The sequence below is a fragment of the Meles meles genome, chromosome 12 (genome assembly GCF_922984935.1).
Source record: "Meles meles chromosome 12, mMelMel3.1 paternal haplotype, whole genome shotgun sequence".
Classification (NCBI taxonomy): domain Eukaryota; kingdom Metazoa; phylum Chordata; class Mammalia; order Carnivora; family Mustelidae; genus Meles; species Meles meles.
The window spans coordinates 31,902,095-31,918,601 of record NC_060077.1 but is presented as its reverse complement, the minus strand read 5'-3'; the positions used below and the strand labels follow the sequence as shown (position 1 = coordinate 31,918,601).

General features: G+C 57.5%; 2 protein-coding genes across 2 annotated transcripts; both read left to right on the top strand.

The window, feature by feature from the left end:
- Positions 1–1,715: 1,715 nt before the first annotated feature.
- Positions 1,716–3,595, top strand: GSC2 (goosecoid homeobox 2). The gene is made up of 3 exons (XM_046024343.1): positions 1,716–1,971; positions 2,083–2,336; positions 2,905–3,595. The coding sequence occupies exons 1-3, from the start codon at positions 1,716–1,718 to the stop codon at positions 3,007–3,009; spliced, it is 615 nt and encodes a 204-aa protein (XP_045880299.1). The 3' UTR covers positions 3,010–3,595.
- Positions 3,596–6,241: 2,646 nt separating this feature from the next.
- On the top strand, positions 6,242–15,710 carry ESS2 (ess-2 splicing factor homolog). The gene is made up of 10 exons (XM_046025878.1): positions 6,242–6,389; positions 7,371–7,539; positions 7,630–7,731; positions 9,743–9,912; positions 10,026–10,143; positions 10,425–10,558; positions 11,362–11,464; positions 12,453–12,562; positions 14,521–14,636; positions 15,151–15,710. The coding sequence occupies exons 1-10, from the start codon at positions 6,255–6,257 to the stop codon at positions 15,428–15,430; spliced, it is 1,437 nt and encodes a 478-aa protein (XP_045881834.1). The 5' UTR covers positions 6,242–6,254; the 3' UTR covers positions 15,431–15,710.
- Positions 15,711–16,507: the final 797 nt, after the last annotated feature.

Here is a 16,507-nt window from a genome sequence, read left to right as displayed (position 1 = left end):
GATTAAGTTCAGGGCACCTTTATTAGGACTCTAGCGACAGAGGTTGAGTTGGGAATTTCCGTCACCCGAAGTCCAAAGTCTCCTCATTGATACCAGAGTGGAGATACCAGCAAAGGAGTCTGAACAAGGGTGTGTGAGGTGGGAGGAGAAGTGGGGGGAGTGAGTATGCTGCCTTACAATAATACCTACCATTCATGGAGCTCCCACATGCCCAGGCCAGTTCTAACGTCTCACACACAGTAACTGGTTGTGTCCTCTTGAGTTAGTTTGCTGTTATTATGTTATAGATTGGGAAACCAAGCCACAGGAGGCTGAGGGAACATATGGAAGTTCCCGTGGCCAGAAAGTGACAACTGGGGGGCACCTGGGTGGACTAGTGGGTTAGGCCTCTGCCTTCTGCTCGGGTCATGGTCTCAGGGTCCTGAGATCGAGCCCTGCATCGGGCTCTCTGCTTGACGGGGAGCCTGCTTCCACCCTCTCTCTGCGTGCCTATCTGCCTACTTGTGATCTCTCTGTCAAATAAATAAATAAAATCTTATATATATATATGTACATATATATATTAAAATATATATATTTTTAAAAATGCTGTCTGGGATATAAGGCAGACAGTCTGCTCTTTCCTGTGAGGCAATGACATCTTTTTCAGAGGTCCAGACAAGAGGGTCTTGAGCTGAAATGGCTGACCGGCCCTTCAGTGCTGCTAGCTTGAGTCTTCATTGAATTTGGCAAAGTACCCATCATCAGCAATATTGGGAAGAGTGGCCTGTGTGGAAGGGTGTATCGAGTCCGACTGGCCTGAAGAGAGTGGAGAGCCCACACAAGTCAGCTCCTGAGAAGCATGGCTATGGTGAGGGTAGAGGAGAGGTGTTTCGTGGTTTTTGTTGTTGGTGGGTTTTGTTTTGTTTTGTTTTGTTTTGAGGGGATTCTGGGACATACAGGAAGCAGGAGGCGGGGTCGCTCCAGAGCACTTGGGTGGGGCCTTGGATGGGGTCTGGGAGGCTCCCCTGTAGATCCAGTAGAGAAGGTAGAGACTTGGGGGCACAAGGCAATGAATGGGGTTTCAGGTTTGGTGATAGGCAGAGGCAGCGTCCTGCTTCTGCCATTTTCCTCCAGGAGGCTGAGAATCCCCCGCTCTGAAATGGGCGGGAGGTTTGTGGCCAAAGAACGGCGCAGTTGTTGGGGTGCCAATGGAGTTGAGTCCCATTTGAGGTCGAAGCCCAGCAGTTTGGGGGCGAAGAGATTGTCAGTTTGGTTGGCTTTCTCTAGACTTGCCCATCCACCTGTGTGGGGCCCCACGGGGACGAGGAGCCAGGCTTGGTTGCGGTGGCTGCAGGAGAAGGTACCCAGGGGCTGGGCCCGGAGGCGCCAGGGCAACCAAGGGGCTAAAAAGTTGGGATGGCCCCCGGTCACTGCCCCAAAAGCCGGGTGAGGCGGCTCTCCGTGCCTTCCCAGTGGCATCTTCCTGCCCGCGAGTCCTGCCAGCCCTTCGGGGACAGGAAAACCAACGCGGGGCGGAGGGCTCCCTACCGGCCCCCTCCCCGCCGCCCGGCGGGCCCCAGCGCTCCTATGCCGAGCAGGATTTCCCGCCGCCGCAGTTGGGGATTAGCGCGCGGGATTAGCCCGCGTGGACTCCGCGCTCGGCCGGAGGATTACAGCGCGCTCCCCCCCGACGTATATATTCCCGCCGCGGCGAAGGCCGGGCCCGGGCAGGCATGGCGGCGGCGGGGGGCGCAACGAGCCGCAGGGGCCCCGGGCGGCCCTGCCCCTTCTCCATCGAGCACATCCTCTCCAGCCTGCCCGAGCGGAGCCCCCAGGCACGGACCGCCCGCGCGCCGCCGCCCGCCGGCCGCCAGAGCCCCGCAGAGCCCGGGGAGCCCGGGGCGCCCGAGGCCGCTCCCTGCGCCTGCTGCTGCTGCTGCGGGCCCCGCGCGGCGCCCCGAGGGCCCCCGGAGCCGGCCGCCGGGCTGGGTGAGTGGGAGCGGGACGCGGGCGCAGGCGGGGGGTGGCCCTCCGCAGCGCGGCGCGGTTGGGGCGGAGCTCAGCCCCCGCCCCGCGCCTCACCTCGCCCTTGCCCCGCAGGCGCGCGGCTGCAGTGGCCGCTGAGGCTGGGCCCCGCTGCGCCCTTGCCCTTGGCCGCGCCCACTGGAGGTTCGGGGGCGCTGCCGGGCGCGGGCGGCCCCGGGCCGCAGCGGCGCACGCGGCGCCACCGCACCATCTTCAGCGAGGAGCAGCTGCAGGCGCTGGAGGCGCTCTTCGTGCAGAACCAGTACCCCGACGTGGGCACGCGTGAGCGCCTGGCCGGCCGCATCCGCCTGCGCGAGGAGCGCGTGGAGGTGGGTGCCCGTCCGCCGCACGGCTACACGGGCACGAGCGGGCTGGCTTCCTTCCTCCTTTTTTTGAGAAGATCGCCCTGGCGCAATGTCCCCAGAGGCCCAGGGACCAATGTGGGGCGCAGGGCCGGTTCCGGGGGTCGGGCGGGAACAGGCACGTGCGGGAAAGTGTCACTGGAACGGGAGGGAAGGCTAGTTTTCCTTTGGTTTACACTTTTTAAATTTTCCCTAATACATGAGGCGCGCGTTCATGAGCCAGAATTTGGGAAACTCGGAGAGAGCACGAAGCTGCAGAAGGGGCATCTGGAGCACCGCGGGGCGCACGTTGGGGGTTGGAAGGGGTGAAGAGAGACGGCTGGGCCGGATGGGAAAAGGGGTTCTCGTCCCGCGGCCGGAGCCACAGCCCCACTCCGCAGCGGTTCAGAGATAGTGGGTGCCGCTGCCGCGTACCTGCCCCGTAGCCCTTGTCTGCCCACATCCCCATTGGGAAGCTCCCGCCTGCTCCACCTATGGGGGTCGCGGGGGACTCGGGTCCTGGGGCTGGGCCTGAGCGGCCCCTCCTGCTCCTTAGGTCTGGTTCAAGAACCGCCGGGCGAAGTGGCGACACCAGAAGCGCACGTCAGCAACCTCGAGGCTCCTCCCCGGAGCCAAGAAGGCCCCAAAGGACAGCTCCTGATGGCCCTGGTAGCCATTCCTGGTCTTGGCCGCGTCTTCGGGGGGCCGACTAGGAGAGAGGACATATCTACCCGCGATCGAGCTGAGAGAGGACACCAGCCTCTTCCCATCTGTCTGAAAGGCTTCCAGCTTCTGGAGCTAGTGCTCAAGGCAGAAGTGGGCTGCTTAAGTGTGTGTCTCCCCATTCCCCATCTGCCGTGTCACCTGCCCTGGGGAAAGGAGGGAACACTGAGCATCTCCATGTGCTCTCCTCTGCAGTGACTAGGGTCGGGAAGATTCCCTGGGGGGGGCGGGGGGGCTGGGAGGAGGGCACAGAGCAGGTCTGCTTCCTCAAGTCCCCACCAACTCCAGGACAGGAACCACCCCTTGTGGGAGGGGGCAGAATCTTCCTCTCCCTCCCTGGGGTATGCTGGCCTCCCTCCTCTTTCCCCCAGCCATGGGAGGTTTCTGTGCATCCTGGACTTGCCAGCTTGCACGCCCAGCAGGGGGCCTTGGCGTCCAGAGCTATAGGGTAAAAATGCTGGGTGAGGTCACCTCCAGAAGCCCCTGCCCCGCCTCTTAATTCTGTGAGCCTTGTCTGGGTTCTGGGAAATAAGCAACTGCAAAGAGCACAAAAGCCGTCCAGAGTTCGAAGCCCGCCATGGCCCCATTCCCCTCACCCAAAGAGTAGGGCCATCTCGCCTTGGGGAGCACAGCCTAGTGAGTCCTCTGTGTTCCCCAACCACAGCGGACTACCCCATGGATCATGCCTGGCACCCTGGGAAGTCTGCACTGGCTTCGAGGTACTGCTCATGGGTGGGGATTTCCATGCTGTGTGTCTGCCTCCCTCTCTGCCATCTTGTAAGGGCAAGAGGAAGTTTGATGGGGCCAATGCACCACGCCCCCCTGCCACTGCCTGGGAAGATATCTGTTTTCCTCTCCATCATCCTGGCCCCAGGGTGAAAGACGGTGAGAAAAAAAGGGTTTGATTCCTCCAATAGGGCCGTAAGGTGGGCTCAAGGCATCGAACACCATCATCTGGCTTAGGGATCATGTTCTGTCTCCTTGTGGGTCCTGGAGGAGATGGGCCCCAGGGGTATCTGAAAGGAGACATAGTCCATTCAGCAAAGGTGCAGAAGGCAGGTCTACCGCCCGCCAGGACTCTCCAAGGCTGGCTAGCTCAGAGAACACAGAGCAGGTGTCATGTCTCCAGCCGGGGCTGCTCTCACAATGCTGGGGGCCTCCAGGAGAGCGGCACCCCCCTCCACCCCTCAGGATGCACATTTCTAGGGGTCACGAAGCTCTTTGCCCTGGGATACTGCACAGTCTGCGTGCAGAGCGTCTCTGCAGCCCGGGATGCCCTCATCTTGCTGGGCTCTGGGACCCTGGCCGTGGGCTGGCTCTTTGTCCTTTTAGGCAGCCGCAGTTAGAGCCTCACCTTCAAAGGACCAGTGGGCATACCGTCCTCCTTTCTCTCCTTTCTCTCTAGGTGCTCCTTGGCAGGCTCACCCCTATAAGCTGCCCATTGGCAAAGCTGTCCTGCAGGCTGGGGCCCAGGCATGCCCCTCTCTTCTCCATTCTCCCCTTTATCATTTCCACCTTCGGGCTCCAATGCCTAGCTCTCTGCCACATTTACATCTCCAGCCCAGACCTCTTCCCTGAACTAGATATTATGTCCAACTTGTCCCCTTCACTACTCCTCCCGGAAGCCCACAGCATCTCAAAATCACCTTGTTGGTTGCAAACTCTTCCACCGGGCAAATCTCCCTCCTCCTCTCCCCAACCACCTGTACCCAGGCCAAGAGTAAATCAATTTTTTGGTTTTATTTAAATTCAAGTTAGTTAACATATAACAAATCAAATTTACCTTCAAAAACCATCCTAGAAGCGATCTTCTCCCCAGGTTCAACTGTAGCAACCTGAGGAAAAGGCTGCCCTCCCTCACCTTGACCACTGCAGCTGCCTCCAGTCTTGTCCACCTGCAGCCACTTTGGTTCCTCTGCAATTCCCTCCCCCAGAAAAGGCAGGGTGCAAGTGTGAACCTGCCTCTCTAAGGGCTTCTCATTGCTCCCAAAGACGAAACTCCTGGCCGTGACCCATGAGGCCCCTGCCCCTCTGGTGTCATCTCCCACCTCACCACTCCGTGAACTCTGTATATCCAAAGGTCTTCTCCCTCCTGCTGCAAGGCCTGTGCACCTGCTCTTTCCCTCCACCTGATCAGTGTCCATTCTCTGGATCTGCAACCACTTCCTGACCCTGGGGAAACTTCCCCTGACTGCCCCCTAGTACAAGCCCTTTCTTTGTACCTGTTCACTGCAGTTTTATGTTTGTTTGTGGGATGATCTGACTAGTGCCTGTCTTCCCCATTCGACAGGACGTGGAGTTGTCAGCTCCACGGGGCAAGAACCGTCATTGTGGAGTTCCCCACTGAATGAAAGAATGACTGGCCTATTGTACTAAATTGTTCTGGGGCAGAACTTGTTTGACATAATTCACAGCCTCTTTTAGGGAAGAAGTGATCATGCCCGAAAAATGGTTGGGCAATTTTCTGATCCATTTCAATGAGACCCCTCTTCTGGGAAACCCACTGTGGACTGTGGACTGTGGCGTCCAGAGACCAAATAATTTTTTTTTTTTTTAACCATTTTATTGAGGGGCTCCAGGGAAAGGTCGAAGGGCAAGAGGACAGGGAGATCCGATGTCCTCGGCCTGGCCGGAATCTTTCCGGCCTCACAGTCGTCGAAAGGGACCGAATAATTTTTAACCAGACATTTCTAAATTAGACCTCATATTTTTTTCTTTTATTAGGTAACTATCAAAAAGAAATTGTCTTAGGGTTCTTTTCTTGCATAAAAGTTTGAATAAAAATATTGAAACCGCGTATATAGCTAAAATGTGTTTTTGTTAATAACATGAAGCACACGCAATGATTCGCGAGAAACTGGAATCCCAAGGCCTTTCAATTTCGCAGTGCTAAAATTTTTCACGCTGAACGTGAACGACACGCCCCTTAGTCTCTCCCACCACAGCGCCCCCTGGTGCCTGTAGTCCAGATTCGCAGGATCAGAGAGGGGCGGGACGAAGACTACAACTCCCATAAGGGCCAGGGACGGTAGTGACGCCACTACGGAGCGCGGGCTGGCCTCCAAACGCGCGGCTCTCCCATTGGTGGACTATTGCGAGCGCCTGCGCATTTGGCACAATCCCGCCCCTACTGTCCCCGGCGCTATTACGTATCTGCGCCGCCCGAGCGATCCTGGGATAGCGATGGAGACGCCCGGCGCATCAACCCGGGCTCTCTTGCTCCCAGCCGCGTCCAGGCCCGGTAGGAAGCGCGCGGCAGGAGAGGCCCGGGCTGCGACGAGCAAGCAGCGGGTCCTGGACGAAGAGGAGTACATCGAGGTAAGATCTAGATGCGACGGTAGCGAATTCTGGGTCTCTCCCCCGCCTCGCGCTCTTCTTGGGTCCTTCCTCTCGGGTCGTGGTACTCGTACTCTGGCGGAGGTGGAGCAACCCGAGTCCGTGCTTTTGGGGTGTGGACAGTCGGAGAGACAAACAAATACAGTGCAGAGAGAGGTGTCCTTGATGGGGGAGGCAGCATCAGTGTTGTTAGGGGAAGAAGAGGACGGCTTTGTTCGTCGGGGAGGGGGTTTCAGGGAAACAAGGTATTTTATTAAAGCGTGAAGGGGAATGTGGGAGGATGGTGGCAAAGAAGATTTTCTGGAGAGTTGTAACAGCAAATGCAGAGGCTGGAGGAATTGGAAACCGTCTGTTGTTGCGTCAGCACTATTGAATTAGTGGGTGTCGGAGGATCCTTGAAGTAACAGTAGCAGACATGCAGGAAGAGGAGCTGGGAGGGAGACTGGAGGAAATCAGTTTGGTTTTGGACTTGTTACGTTTGGCAGGCCTCTGGGATAGAGAGGCAGATGGCATTAGTGGATAGCTGGGTGCACAGATGTGCAGCTTAGGAGAAAGGTCTGGCTGGAGGTAGATTTGGGAATCTCACCCAGCGCTGCTGGTGAGGGTGACAGGCTGAAATCATCCAGGTAAAGGGTTTGCATTGGAAGTAGGAGGCCTTGGATGGAATGAAGGGACAACACCCACCTTGGTCCAGCTGGTATGGAGATGAAGCCAGCAGAGGAGATGAGTGTGCCCAATTGTGGGAGAGAGAAAAGTTTCATGGAAACCAGATGAACGTTTAGTTAGATGTTGCAGCAAGACCACAGGGGTTGCTCATCCTCATTAGAAAGTGCAGCTAAGCTCAGGGGATCCCTGGGTTGGACAGAGGTTGGGGGTCTGGCAAGGACCGTAGCATGTACATTGGTAGACTGAAAGGCAGAAGAGAGACAGATGTGAACTCTGACATTTATTGACATCTGACAGGGGCTCCAGACAGTCATCCAGAGGGACTTCTTTCCTGATGTGGAGAAGCTGCAGGCTCAGAAGGAGTACCTGGAGGCTGAGGAGAATGGAGACCTGGAACGGATGCGTCAGATCGCCATCAAGTTTGGCTCTGCCCTGGGCAAGATGTCCCGAGAGCCCCCACCGCCCTGTAAGGGTGACAGTGGTTGGCTGAGAGGGAAACTCCTGCTGAACTGATGCCTTAGGCTGGCTCTAATCCCCACCCCCTTCCTCCTTCTAGATGTGACTCCAGCCACATTTGAAACCCCTGATGTGCACACAGGCACTGGAGTGGTGGGCAGCAAGGCCCGGGGCCGGGGCCGAGGCCTGGAGGAGGGTGATGGTGAGTGAGTGAGTGGTTGGGTTTACCTGCGAGTCTCATCCTTTGTGGCCCTGAGGGTCTCACCCAGAGGCAGATCACATCTTGTCCCAGAGAGCTTTGTTGGCCTGAATGGCAGCCCATGGGGTCAAAGAGCACTGGTCTGAGAGGCAGGCGTGGGGCAGTTCTCCAGGCCTCCAGCCCTTCTCGTGAAATGGAAATCTCGCCACCTCTCTCACCGGCCTGCTCACTGTGTGCCAGCCCCTGCCCAGTAGGCTTCATATGCCTTGGAGGGCCCCTCTCCCGCTGTCATCTTAGGGCCTCCGGGCCTCTGCACTCTGCACTTGTTTCTTCCGAGTTAGTCACTTTCCCTGGATAGCTGCATGCCTCACACCTTCTCTCCCCTCAGGCCTTTGCTCAGATGTTACCATTCAGGAAACCCTTTCATGACCCCTCCCTCCCCCACCAGCATGCCTTCCTGCCTGGCTTTGTTTTCTCCCTGTAGGACATGGCCTCCTCACCATGAGAGCTTCTTTGTTTTGCCTCTGTGTATATATTCAGCAGCTAGGACAGCACGTGACATGTTGTGGGAATAGCACAAACAAGTTGTCTTCCACGTGTATATTGGGGTGTCGTGACACGAGCCAGCTTTATGAAGGACTTTTCCTAGGGAAGAGCATTTGGAGCCCTGTTGGACATTAAGTGTGCTGCATGCTATGGGACTTTCTCATGATCAGTGGTCGAACTCGTCAGTAGAACATCAGTGCCCAGACAGACAAAATGCTTGCTGTTCTCTACTGGGTTCTAGTCTATTGCATGCTCACGCAGATGTATGCGCTCACGCAGATGAGATATTTTCTGCTTCAGAATCCAGCTTGTTGTGGCAATACTGTAGTCCGTCATGTTGTGTCCTTGAAGCTTGACCCAGTGGAGCTTGATCGCAGCTCCACTGCGATGTGGCAGGTGAATCACAGGCAACTTACAGATTCTTGTTATTTATTTATCACATTTTTACTCTTATTTATTTGAACGAGCAAGCGCAGGTGTGAGTGGGGAGGAGGGAGCGAGAGAATCTCAAGCCGACTCTGTGTGGAGCGGAGAGCCCAATGTGGGGCTCGATCTCATGACCTTGAGACCACAACCTGAGCCGAAATCGAGAGTCAGATGTTTAACTGACTGAGCCACCCAGCCACCCCTTAGATTCTTTTTATTTCGTTTTTTTAAAATGTGCCTGTTGGTAAGTCTAGGAATCAACTCAGTAACCTCAGTGGAGGTACTATCAGAATGGGGTTTGAGCCCTTATCTTTCTGACTCTGGGTCTTGAGCTTTTAGCCACTGTGCTTTGTGCAGTCCAGCAGGTAGTAGGAGGTCAAGGCTGCCAGTGGAACGGAAGACAAGGCTCTCCCCGTGATGGCCCAGCCGGAGTGTGTCCCACCATGCACAGTGCGGTGGCACCACCTCAGTGGGGGTCCCCCTTTCTGTGATGCTGGGTGCGACAGGTGGGGTTGTGGCCCAGTGCCTGTGTGGCTCCATCTGAAGCGCTGGATCCTCTGGGGTCCCTGCCCTCCGGGCCTGCTAGCAGGTTGGGAGGCTTAGGGCACAGCTGTCCACCCATAGCACAGGTGCCAGGAGGGGAGGAGCAGGTGGGGAACGAAAGCCCAGGGATGGTGGGAGAGCTTGGGGCATTGGAGGCAGGTCCTATGGGACTGGCCCACTTGTGGCAGGGCAAGGATTACCATGGCCACCTGTCTCTGACCCCTAGATGTCCCTCTTCCTGCCTGAGTGAGACATATATTTCATTTGACATCTAGCAGGCAAGGAGAGCCCCTGAGTGCTCCCTGGGCAGTTGGTGGGGGGCGATTCTGCCCCCAGGTGGGGAGTTGTTGGGTAGCACGAGCCCTCACCCACAGATGCACAACTACGGTGAGGGTTTCAACCCTGCTTACGGGGTAGCACGGTTCCTGGGACTGAGTGACTACAAAGTGTTCATTGCTGCTTGTGGTTCTGTGTCACCCCCCCCTCTGCCCCCGAACAGGAGAGGCCGGAGAGGAGGAGGAGAAGGAGCCTCTGCCCAGCCTGGATGTCTTCCTGAGCCGGTACACAAGTGAGGACAATGCCTCCTTCCAGGAGATCATGGAGGCGGCCAAGGAGAAGAGCCGGGCACGGCACACGTGGCTCTACCAGGCCGAGGAGGAGTTTGAGAAGGTGTCCTTGGGTGCAGGGGTATGGGCATCCTCTGTCAGGGTGGAGGGAGTCCTGGGGCCCAGGGCACAGTGCCTGGGGGCCTCTCTGACCCTCACTTTCCCCCTGTGATGCAGAGGCAGAAAGATAACCTTGCACTTCCGTCGGCAGAGCACCAAGCCATCGAGAGCAGCCAGGCCGGTGTGGAGACCTGGAAGTACAAGGCGAAAAACTCCCTCATGTACTACCCTGAGGGTGAGCAGGCGGGGCTGGCAGGCGGCATGGAGTGGGGCTGTGTGTTTGTATCCGGCCTTCAGGGTGTGTGTGTGTCTGTGCTCCCTGGGCCTCAGAGGGGTCCTGCTCTGCCTCTGGGCAGAAGGTTCCATGTGTTGTCAGTGAGGGAGTGGGGCTGCCCCACACTTTGCTTGGCTTCATGCTTCTGTTGACTGGGGCCTCTCCCTCAAGCCTTGAGTGTGGGGCAGTGATGGCACACCCCCCACCTTCTGACACCCTACCACCTCTCCTCCATCTGCCAGGTGTGCCTGATGAAGAACAGTTGTTTAAGAAGCCAAGGCAGGTGGTGCATAAGAACACTCGCTTCCTCAAGGATCCCTTCAGCCAGGCCCTGAGCAGGTCCCAGCTGCAGCAGGCTGCTGCCCTCAATGCCCAGGTGAGTGGCCGGGGCTGGCTGTGGGCAGCCTTAAATTGGTACTGTTCTTGGGTTTGGGCGGAGCCTAGCCGCATGTGACTATTTGGGGCTCCTGTGCGGCAGGGTCCTGAGTCTTTTCCTGTCCTATATGGGCTTTCGCTGGGGCACTGTCTTGGCCAGAGACATTCTGTAGGTCAGTTCAGTGCCAGCTTCCTGGGGGACAGGACATGAGAAAAGAGAGGCTGCTGGGAGCCAGCCCAGGCCGGCCAGACCCACAGCTGGGCGCGGGTAGGGCAAGGGTAGATGGTGTGGGCAGGCTGGGGTAGGGTGAGACTCGGTGGGGTAGAAGCAGAGATGTCTGAGCCGGGGAGTCATGGTGCACTGGTGACTCCAGTGGTCATGGGGTTGAAGTGGGAAAGTCAGGAGGTAGGGAGACTATTCTGGAAGCTTCAGCAGATGCCCTGTGGGAAAGGTCAGAGCATGTATGCCAGTAATTAGTGTGGCTTCCTGTGAAGGCCTGAGTCAGGAGCTGCTGAAAGCAGCTTGTGTGTGTATGTACTGAGGCCAAGGACCCTGGCCCTGCCCTGTATGGAAGGAGGGGGAACTTCCCTTGCTCTGATGCCTACTCTGACAGGTCCTCAAAGTCTTTGCAGGGGCCGGGGTTCTTCCTTTCTTTCTCCAAGGCGGGGGCTGTGCCAGCCCCTGAGCTCTGGGACTGCCCCAAGGAGGGGAAGCATTGCCAGCATGTTCCTGTGCTGTCCCTCAGCTAGCTGGGAAGAGCAGGCTTGGGCCTCCCTGACACTAGTCTCTCTTGTTTGTTCCAGCACAAACAGGGCAAGGTAGGTCCTGATGGCAAGGAGCTGATCCCCCAGGATTCCCCACGAGTGGGCGGATTCGGATTTGTTGCAACCCCCTCTCCTGCCCCTGGTAAGAAGTGAACCCGCTGGCAGACTGGCCCCCTGATAGTCCTGATAGGACTGCCTGTGGGGAGGTGGGCTGCTCAGGTGGCTCTGGGCCATGTTGACTCTTCTCCAAGTCTGCCACATGCTTCATGTAACTCAGAGACCCTGTGACCCACCTGTGCAATGACAGGGCTGCACGGAGCTGTGGGTGGGCTGAACACTCAGGTGAATTGACCTGAGATACATGGGACCCAGTCCGTTGAGCTTAGCGGTCTTCCTGCCTTGCCCTAAGCTTGGCAGGACAGACTGGTTTTGCTGGAAACCAGGGATGTTGGAGCTCTGCTGGACAGATAGGCTGTGGTGAGCATGCTGAGGGGCACAGGGGGAGTCCAGGCAGGGGGAGGCTGGGCATAGGGGCATAGGGAAGAAGCTCCGGGCCCCAGCCCTGCGTGTCTTCACACAGGAGGTTTATGAGTCTTGGGGGACAATCTCATGGTACAGCAGTGCACGTGGTGTCCTTTCCCACCCTCCACCCCGAGCACTGGCCTCTGTGTTCTGGGCTGCTGGTTCCTTTGATACAGGCCAGGGTACACGGAGGCACTACAGGTTTGCCCAGGGGCCTGGCAGATTTGGGTGCTCTGAAAACCTTCAAGTGTCCCCTCCTTTGGGGTGGGGTGCCATAGCAACCTCCAGGAGGCCCTGGTGGCCATGTGCTAGGATGGGAGCCTAGCTGACTCAGCCCAGCTTCTCTGGGAGCTCTCTTCCCAGGCTAAGCCCTGCAGCTATCAGGGCCTGGGCCCATCTTGGGCCTAAAGTGGCCTTGGTGTTGTCCCCTCAGAGGACAGAGGAGCTGGGGTTCCAGAGTTCCGGGGAAGGAGAGTGGGCCAACTGCCAGCCTTCGTGTTGGTTAGCTGGGACATGCATGGTGGGAGCTGGCTGTCACAGGAGGGAGGGCCTGCCGGTGCCTCCACCTGCATCCCCTGGCCTGAGGTAACCAAGCTCTCCATCTGCAGGTGTGAACGAGTCGCCGCTGATGACCTGGGGGGAGGTTGAAAACACTCCCTTGAGAGTTGAGGGATCTGAAACCCCCTATGTGGACAGAACACCAGGGCCAGCCTTCAAGGTGGGTCACAATGGGGGGCCCAGATGGGACACTGGGTAGACACTCAGTCTTTGGAGCACTTGTGCCTTGGTGCACAGAGGATGGTCTAGCTGCCACTGGTCAAAGCAGAAGCAACAGAAGGGCTGAGCTGTGCTCCAGGCTGCACACCTATGTGTCGCTGCACTTCTGAAGAAGACCAGGGCACTGAGGACAGGTGTGGGGCAAGGGCACCAGAGCCACAACCCTGTGAGCCTGCAGGGTGGTGGGCTGGGAAGGGCCCCAGAACTCCAGTGTTCGGTGGGCTGTGCTTTGTGTTCTCTGAAGGTTTGAGTGCTTGCAGAGGAAGGCCTCTGGTTACAGGAGGGCGAGCACCAGGAGGCAGCAGTCTTGTAGAATCGTCAGAGTGTGGAGTCGTGAGGCCTGGAGCAGGTAGGGCAGGGAAGCTGGGTGCCAGGTGGTTTGTGGAGATGGGGTGGCCTAGGATGGCCCCAGAGAGGCTTTGAGAAGGCGAGGCACTCTGGATTGCACACAGCTTGTTGGGGAAATTGAGTGGCTGGCATAGTTTGGAACGGGATGGAAGAGAAGTTGCTGAACGCTGGGAGCAGGTGGTCCTGTTCTCGGGGTGCTGGGCCAGCAGTCCCAACCTGGAATGCTAGGAGATGGTAGGAGGCAGAGGGCAGTGCTGTTGCGGAGAGCAAAGGGCGTGGGGTTACGTCAGCTGCTCTGAAACCCCAAAGGGTCAGGCATGGAACCTGGAATTAACGTAGGTCTGCTGCTTAGGGAGCTGGGTTCGAGGCTGTCTTGAACCAGTCCCTCTAAACACTTGCATTGTGTAGTTTGAAATGCAACAGAAAAAGAGATCTCGCTGACTGTAGCAGCAGAAATTGAGAACAACCAGCAGTACCTTGGCTTTTGTACAGAAGCCGCAGGCTAGTGCTGCGGGCTCGCAGAAGGAAAGTCGGAGGGTGTGGGCCACACCACAGGGCCTCCCTGGTGTAGCACCGCTCTCGTTTCGAGAGGGAACGCATGTCCTCACGGAACATGTGCAGATCGTTTTGGCACGTTGGTTCTTGACATTTGTCTTGGACACGAGAATAACCAAGAAAAACCAGAGAGAGGAGGTGCACCAGAGGCACGGGGCTGTCAGATGCTGCCCTGGTCCCGGTGCCTACCGGGCAGCAGGGAAGAGCTTCTGAACAAACGTCCGTCCAAATCCAAATTCAGGGTATGTGAGCGACGACAGTTCAAATCGTGCTGAGCAATAGACTGTAATCGGACACAAACTGCCTGATACGTATTGCAGAACGAGTTCCCCAAATGGGAGAGTTAAGTGCAGAAAACAATACATGTGAACAATGAGAGGAAAACAGTCAATGCTTAATCTGGCGTGAAGGTGGGAGGGAGTAAACCAAAGAGGGAGGGTCACAAAGGAAGTGGGGCGGGGGGTGGGCAGATAATACTACACACAGTGGTAGACTTAAGTACAGCAAAAAAAACTTCACCGTAAATAAAGGTGAAAGCAAGTAACAGAAGGCGTTCATATGGCAGAGCTTAACAGAACTGATGGGGGGAAACTGTAAGGAAACAAATAAGCACTCAAATAGAAAAATAGGACAAGACCAATTTTGGGAAGTTCTGGAAAGAAATACAGAAGGTCAGTGGGGGTTAAAGTCAGCAAGGGGTTTACTCCAGTAATTAGAGGGAAGCAGATTCAAACAAGACGTCCTTTTTTCCTAAAAGACCATCAGAGGTTCCTAAGTCTGCACCGCTGGCTTGCAGGGAACCGTGACGACAGGTGGAGGCCTGGGCCTTTGGCGGGTGGGCAGTTCAGGGAGCTGGTCGGCAGCTTTAGGGGGCTTTTAGGGAGGTAGCAGTGAGTTGTGAGGATCACAGGGCACCATGGGAAAGAGGCAGGTGCCCCAGCAGCAGGGGGCTGGCTGGCTTGATGGCAGGCCAGCCACACACTTGCTGCCTTGTAGATCCTGGAGCCCGGCCGCAGGGAACGGCTGGGGCTGAAGATGGCCAATGAGGCTGCCGCCAAGAACCGGGCCAAGAAGCAGGAGGCCTTGAGGAGAGTGACGGAGAACTTGGCCAGGTGAGGGGTGCCTGACCCGCATGGGGCGGGCGGGAGGGGGGTCTTTCCCTATTTCCACTTGGCCACAGCCCCTGCCGTGTGGATGCACAGTGTGCAGGCAGGCTTGGGGGCTCTGGGGTGGGTCCTGTGGCAGCTCCGCTGGTACGGGCACGGCCTGTATGAGCCAGGATGCAGGGCCCCTCTCCGTCTTTTCCTTCTTCAGCTGCCGCCTCAGCACATCCCCAAGAGGCACCTTTGGCTCCTTATCCCGCTGTGAGCTCCTGTCAGCCCTGTGGAGACAGGTGGATCATTCTCCTTGGAGAGAGCTGCGGTCTATCGCAGTCCCACCTCCAAGGGCAGCACCACAACTTGACCTTAAGTTTGGCTACACAGCTATGTGCCTGGCCATCGTGTGTCCTCAGCTCATAATGACTGTGTATCTCCCACAAGTGTTTGTGGGGCCATGGGAAACCCTGCTGCTGGCAGTGCCTGGTGGGGCCTAATGATGCCTCTCTCCCTCTCCCTTGCCACCCAGCCTCACCCCCAAAGGCCTGAGCCCAGCCATGTCCCCAGCCCTGCAGCGCCTTGTAAGCAGGACAGCCAGCAAGTACACAGACCGGGCCCTGCGGGCCAGCTATACCCCGTCTCCAGCACGCTCGACCCACCTCAAGACCCCAGCTGGTGGGCCTCAGACCCCCACGAGCACACCGGCTCCTGGCTCTGCGACACGCACTCCCCTCAGCCAGGACCCAGCCTCCATCACGGACAACCTGCTGCAGCTCCCTGCCCGGCGCAAGGCCTCAGACTTCTTCTAGAGCCAGGCCCGGGTCGGGCCTGTGGGAGCTCCGTGGAGCCTGCGGGGCAGCTGCCTGCTCAGCAGAGGACTCCGGCCTTCTGGGGGCCCGGGTCCGGGCCCGGGCCAGAAATGGTGACTGACTGTCCCAGGAGCCACTGAAAAGATGCTGTGCTTCAGGCAGGCTGGCATGAGACTTGCCCCACGGCCCTTGGGATATATCCCAGGGTCTCACTGATAACTGTTTTCTATCAGACCCCTGCCTCTTTCTGTCTAGCCATCATTAAAGAGCACCTAGCACAGTCTGGCAGGACCTATCTCTCTGGCCCACTCTGCATGACCCTTAGGCCGCCCTTCCCCCTATGCTGGAGACCCCCTGCAGGCCACCCTCACCCCTATGCTGGAGACCCCCTGCACCACATCGCGGTCTCAGGACTGCAGGCCTCCCTGGGAGGAAGCTTCTGGGTCAGGTGAACTTGGAAGTTCAGGGTCTCTGGCCTTTCCTGCCACTCCCTGCATTGCTTTCTGTGGCCCCTCTAGAGCTTGGAACCTGCCTTCCGCACTGAGCTCACAGCTCGTTGGGCTATGCTCAAGTTCTGTCCCCCTGAGGGAAGGAGAGAGTCCTTGAAAGTTGGGCCCCTCAGGTTCCCCTGGGGCTCTGGGTCCAGGTTCGCAGCCTCCTCAGCTGGGCCTGGCCTGCGTGGTTTGCTAGTGACAGAGTTGTGGGGGTCCTATGTGTCAGACCACGTGGTCACCTTGAAAGTTGCCTCAATGTCACCTTCTCCAAGCACTTGGTCTCCAGCTCAGGGGGTCAGGACTGTCTCTCTTCCTGCCCTTCCCTGTCCTAGTGCTCCAGGCACCACCTTCATACACTGTTGAGTCACAAACAGAAGTTGTGGGTAATAGTAACCCAGGCCATACTGTCAAAGAGCAATGGGGCCAGGCTCCATGCAGACCCGAGAGTGCCATATGCACCACAAGCCACAGCCACAGGCCACACTTGCCCGGGACCTTGAGAGCTTTGGTGCTTCAGGAGGCTTGGGCCAGCGATTTCACATGGAGGTGGGAAGTCCAAGCTGGCTCCCAGATGGGTCTCTTC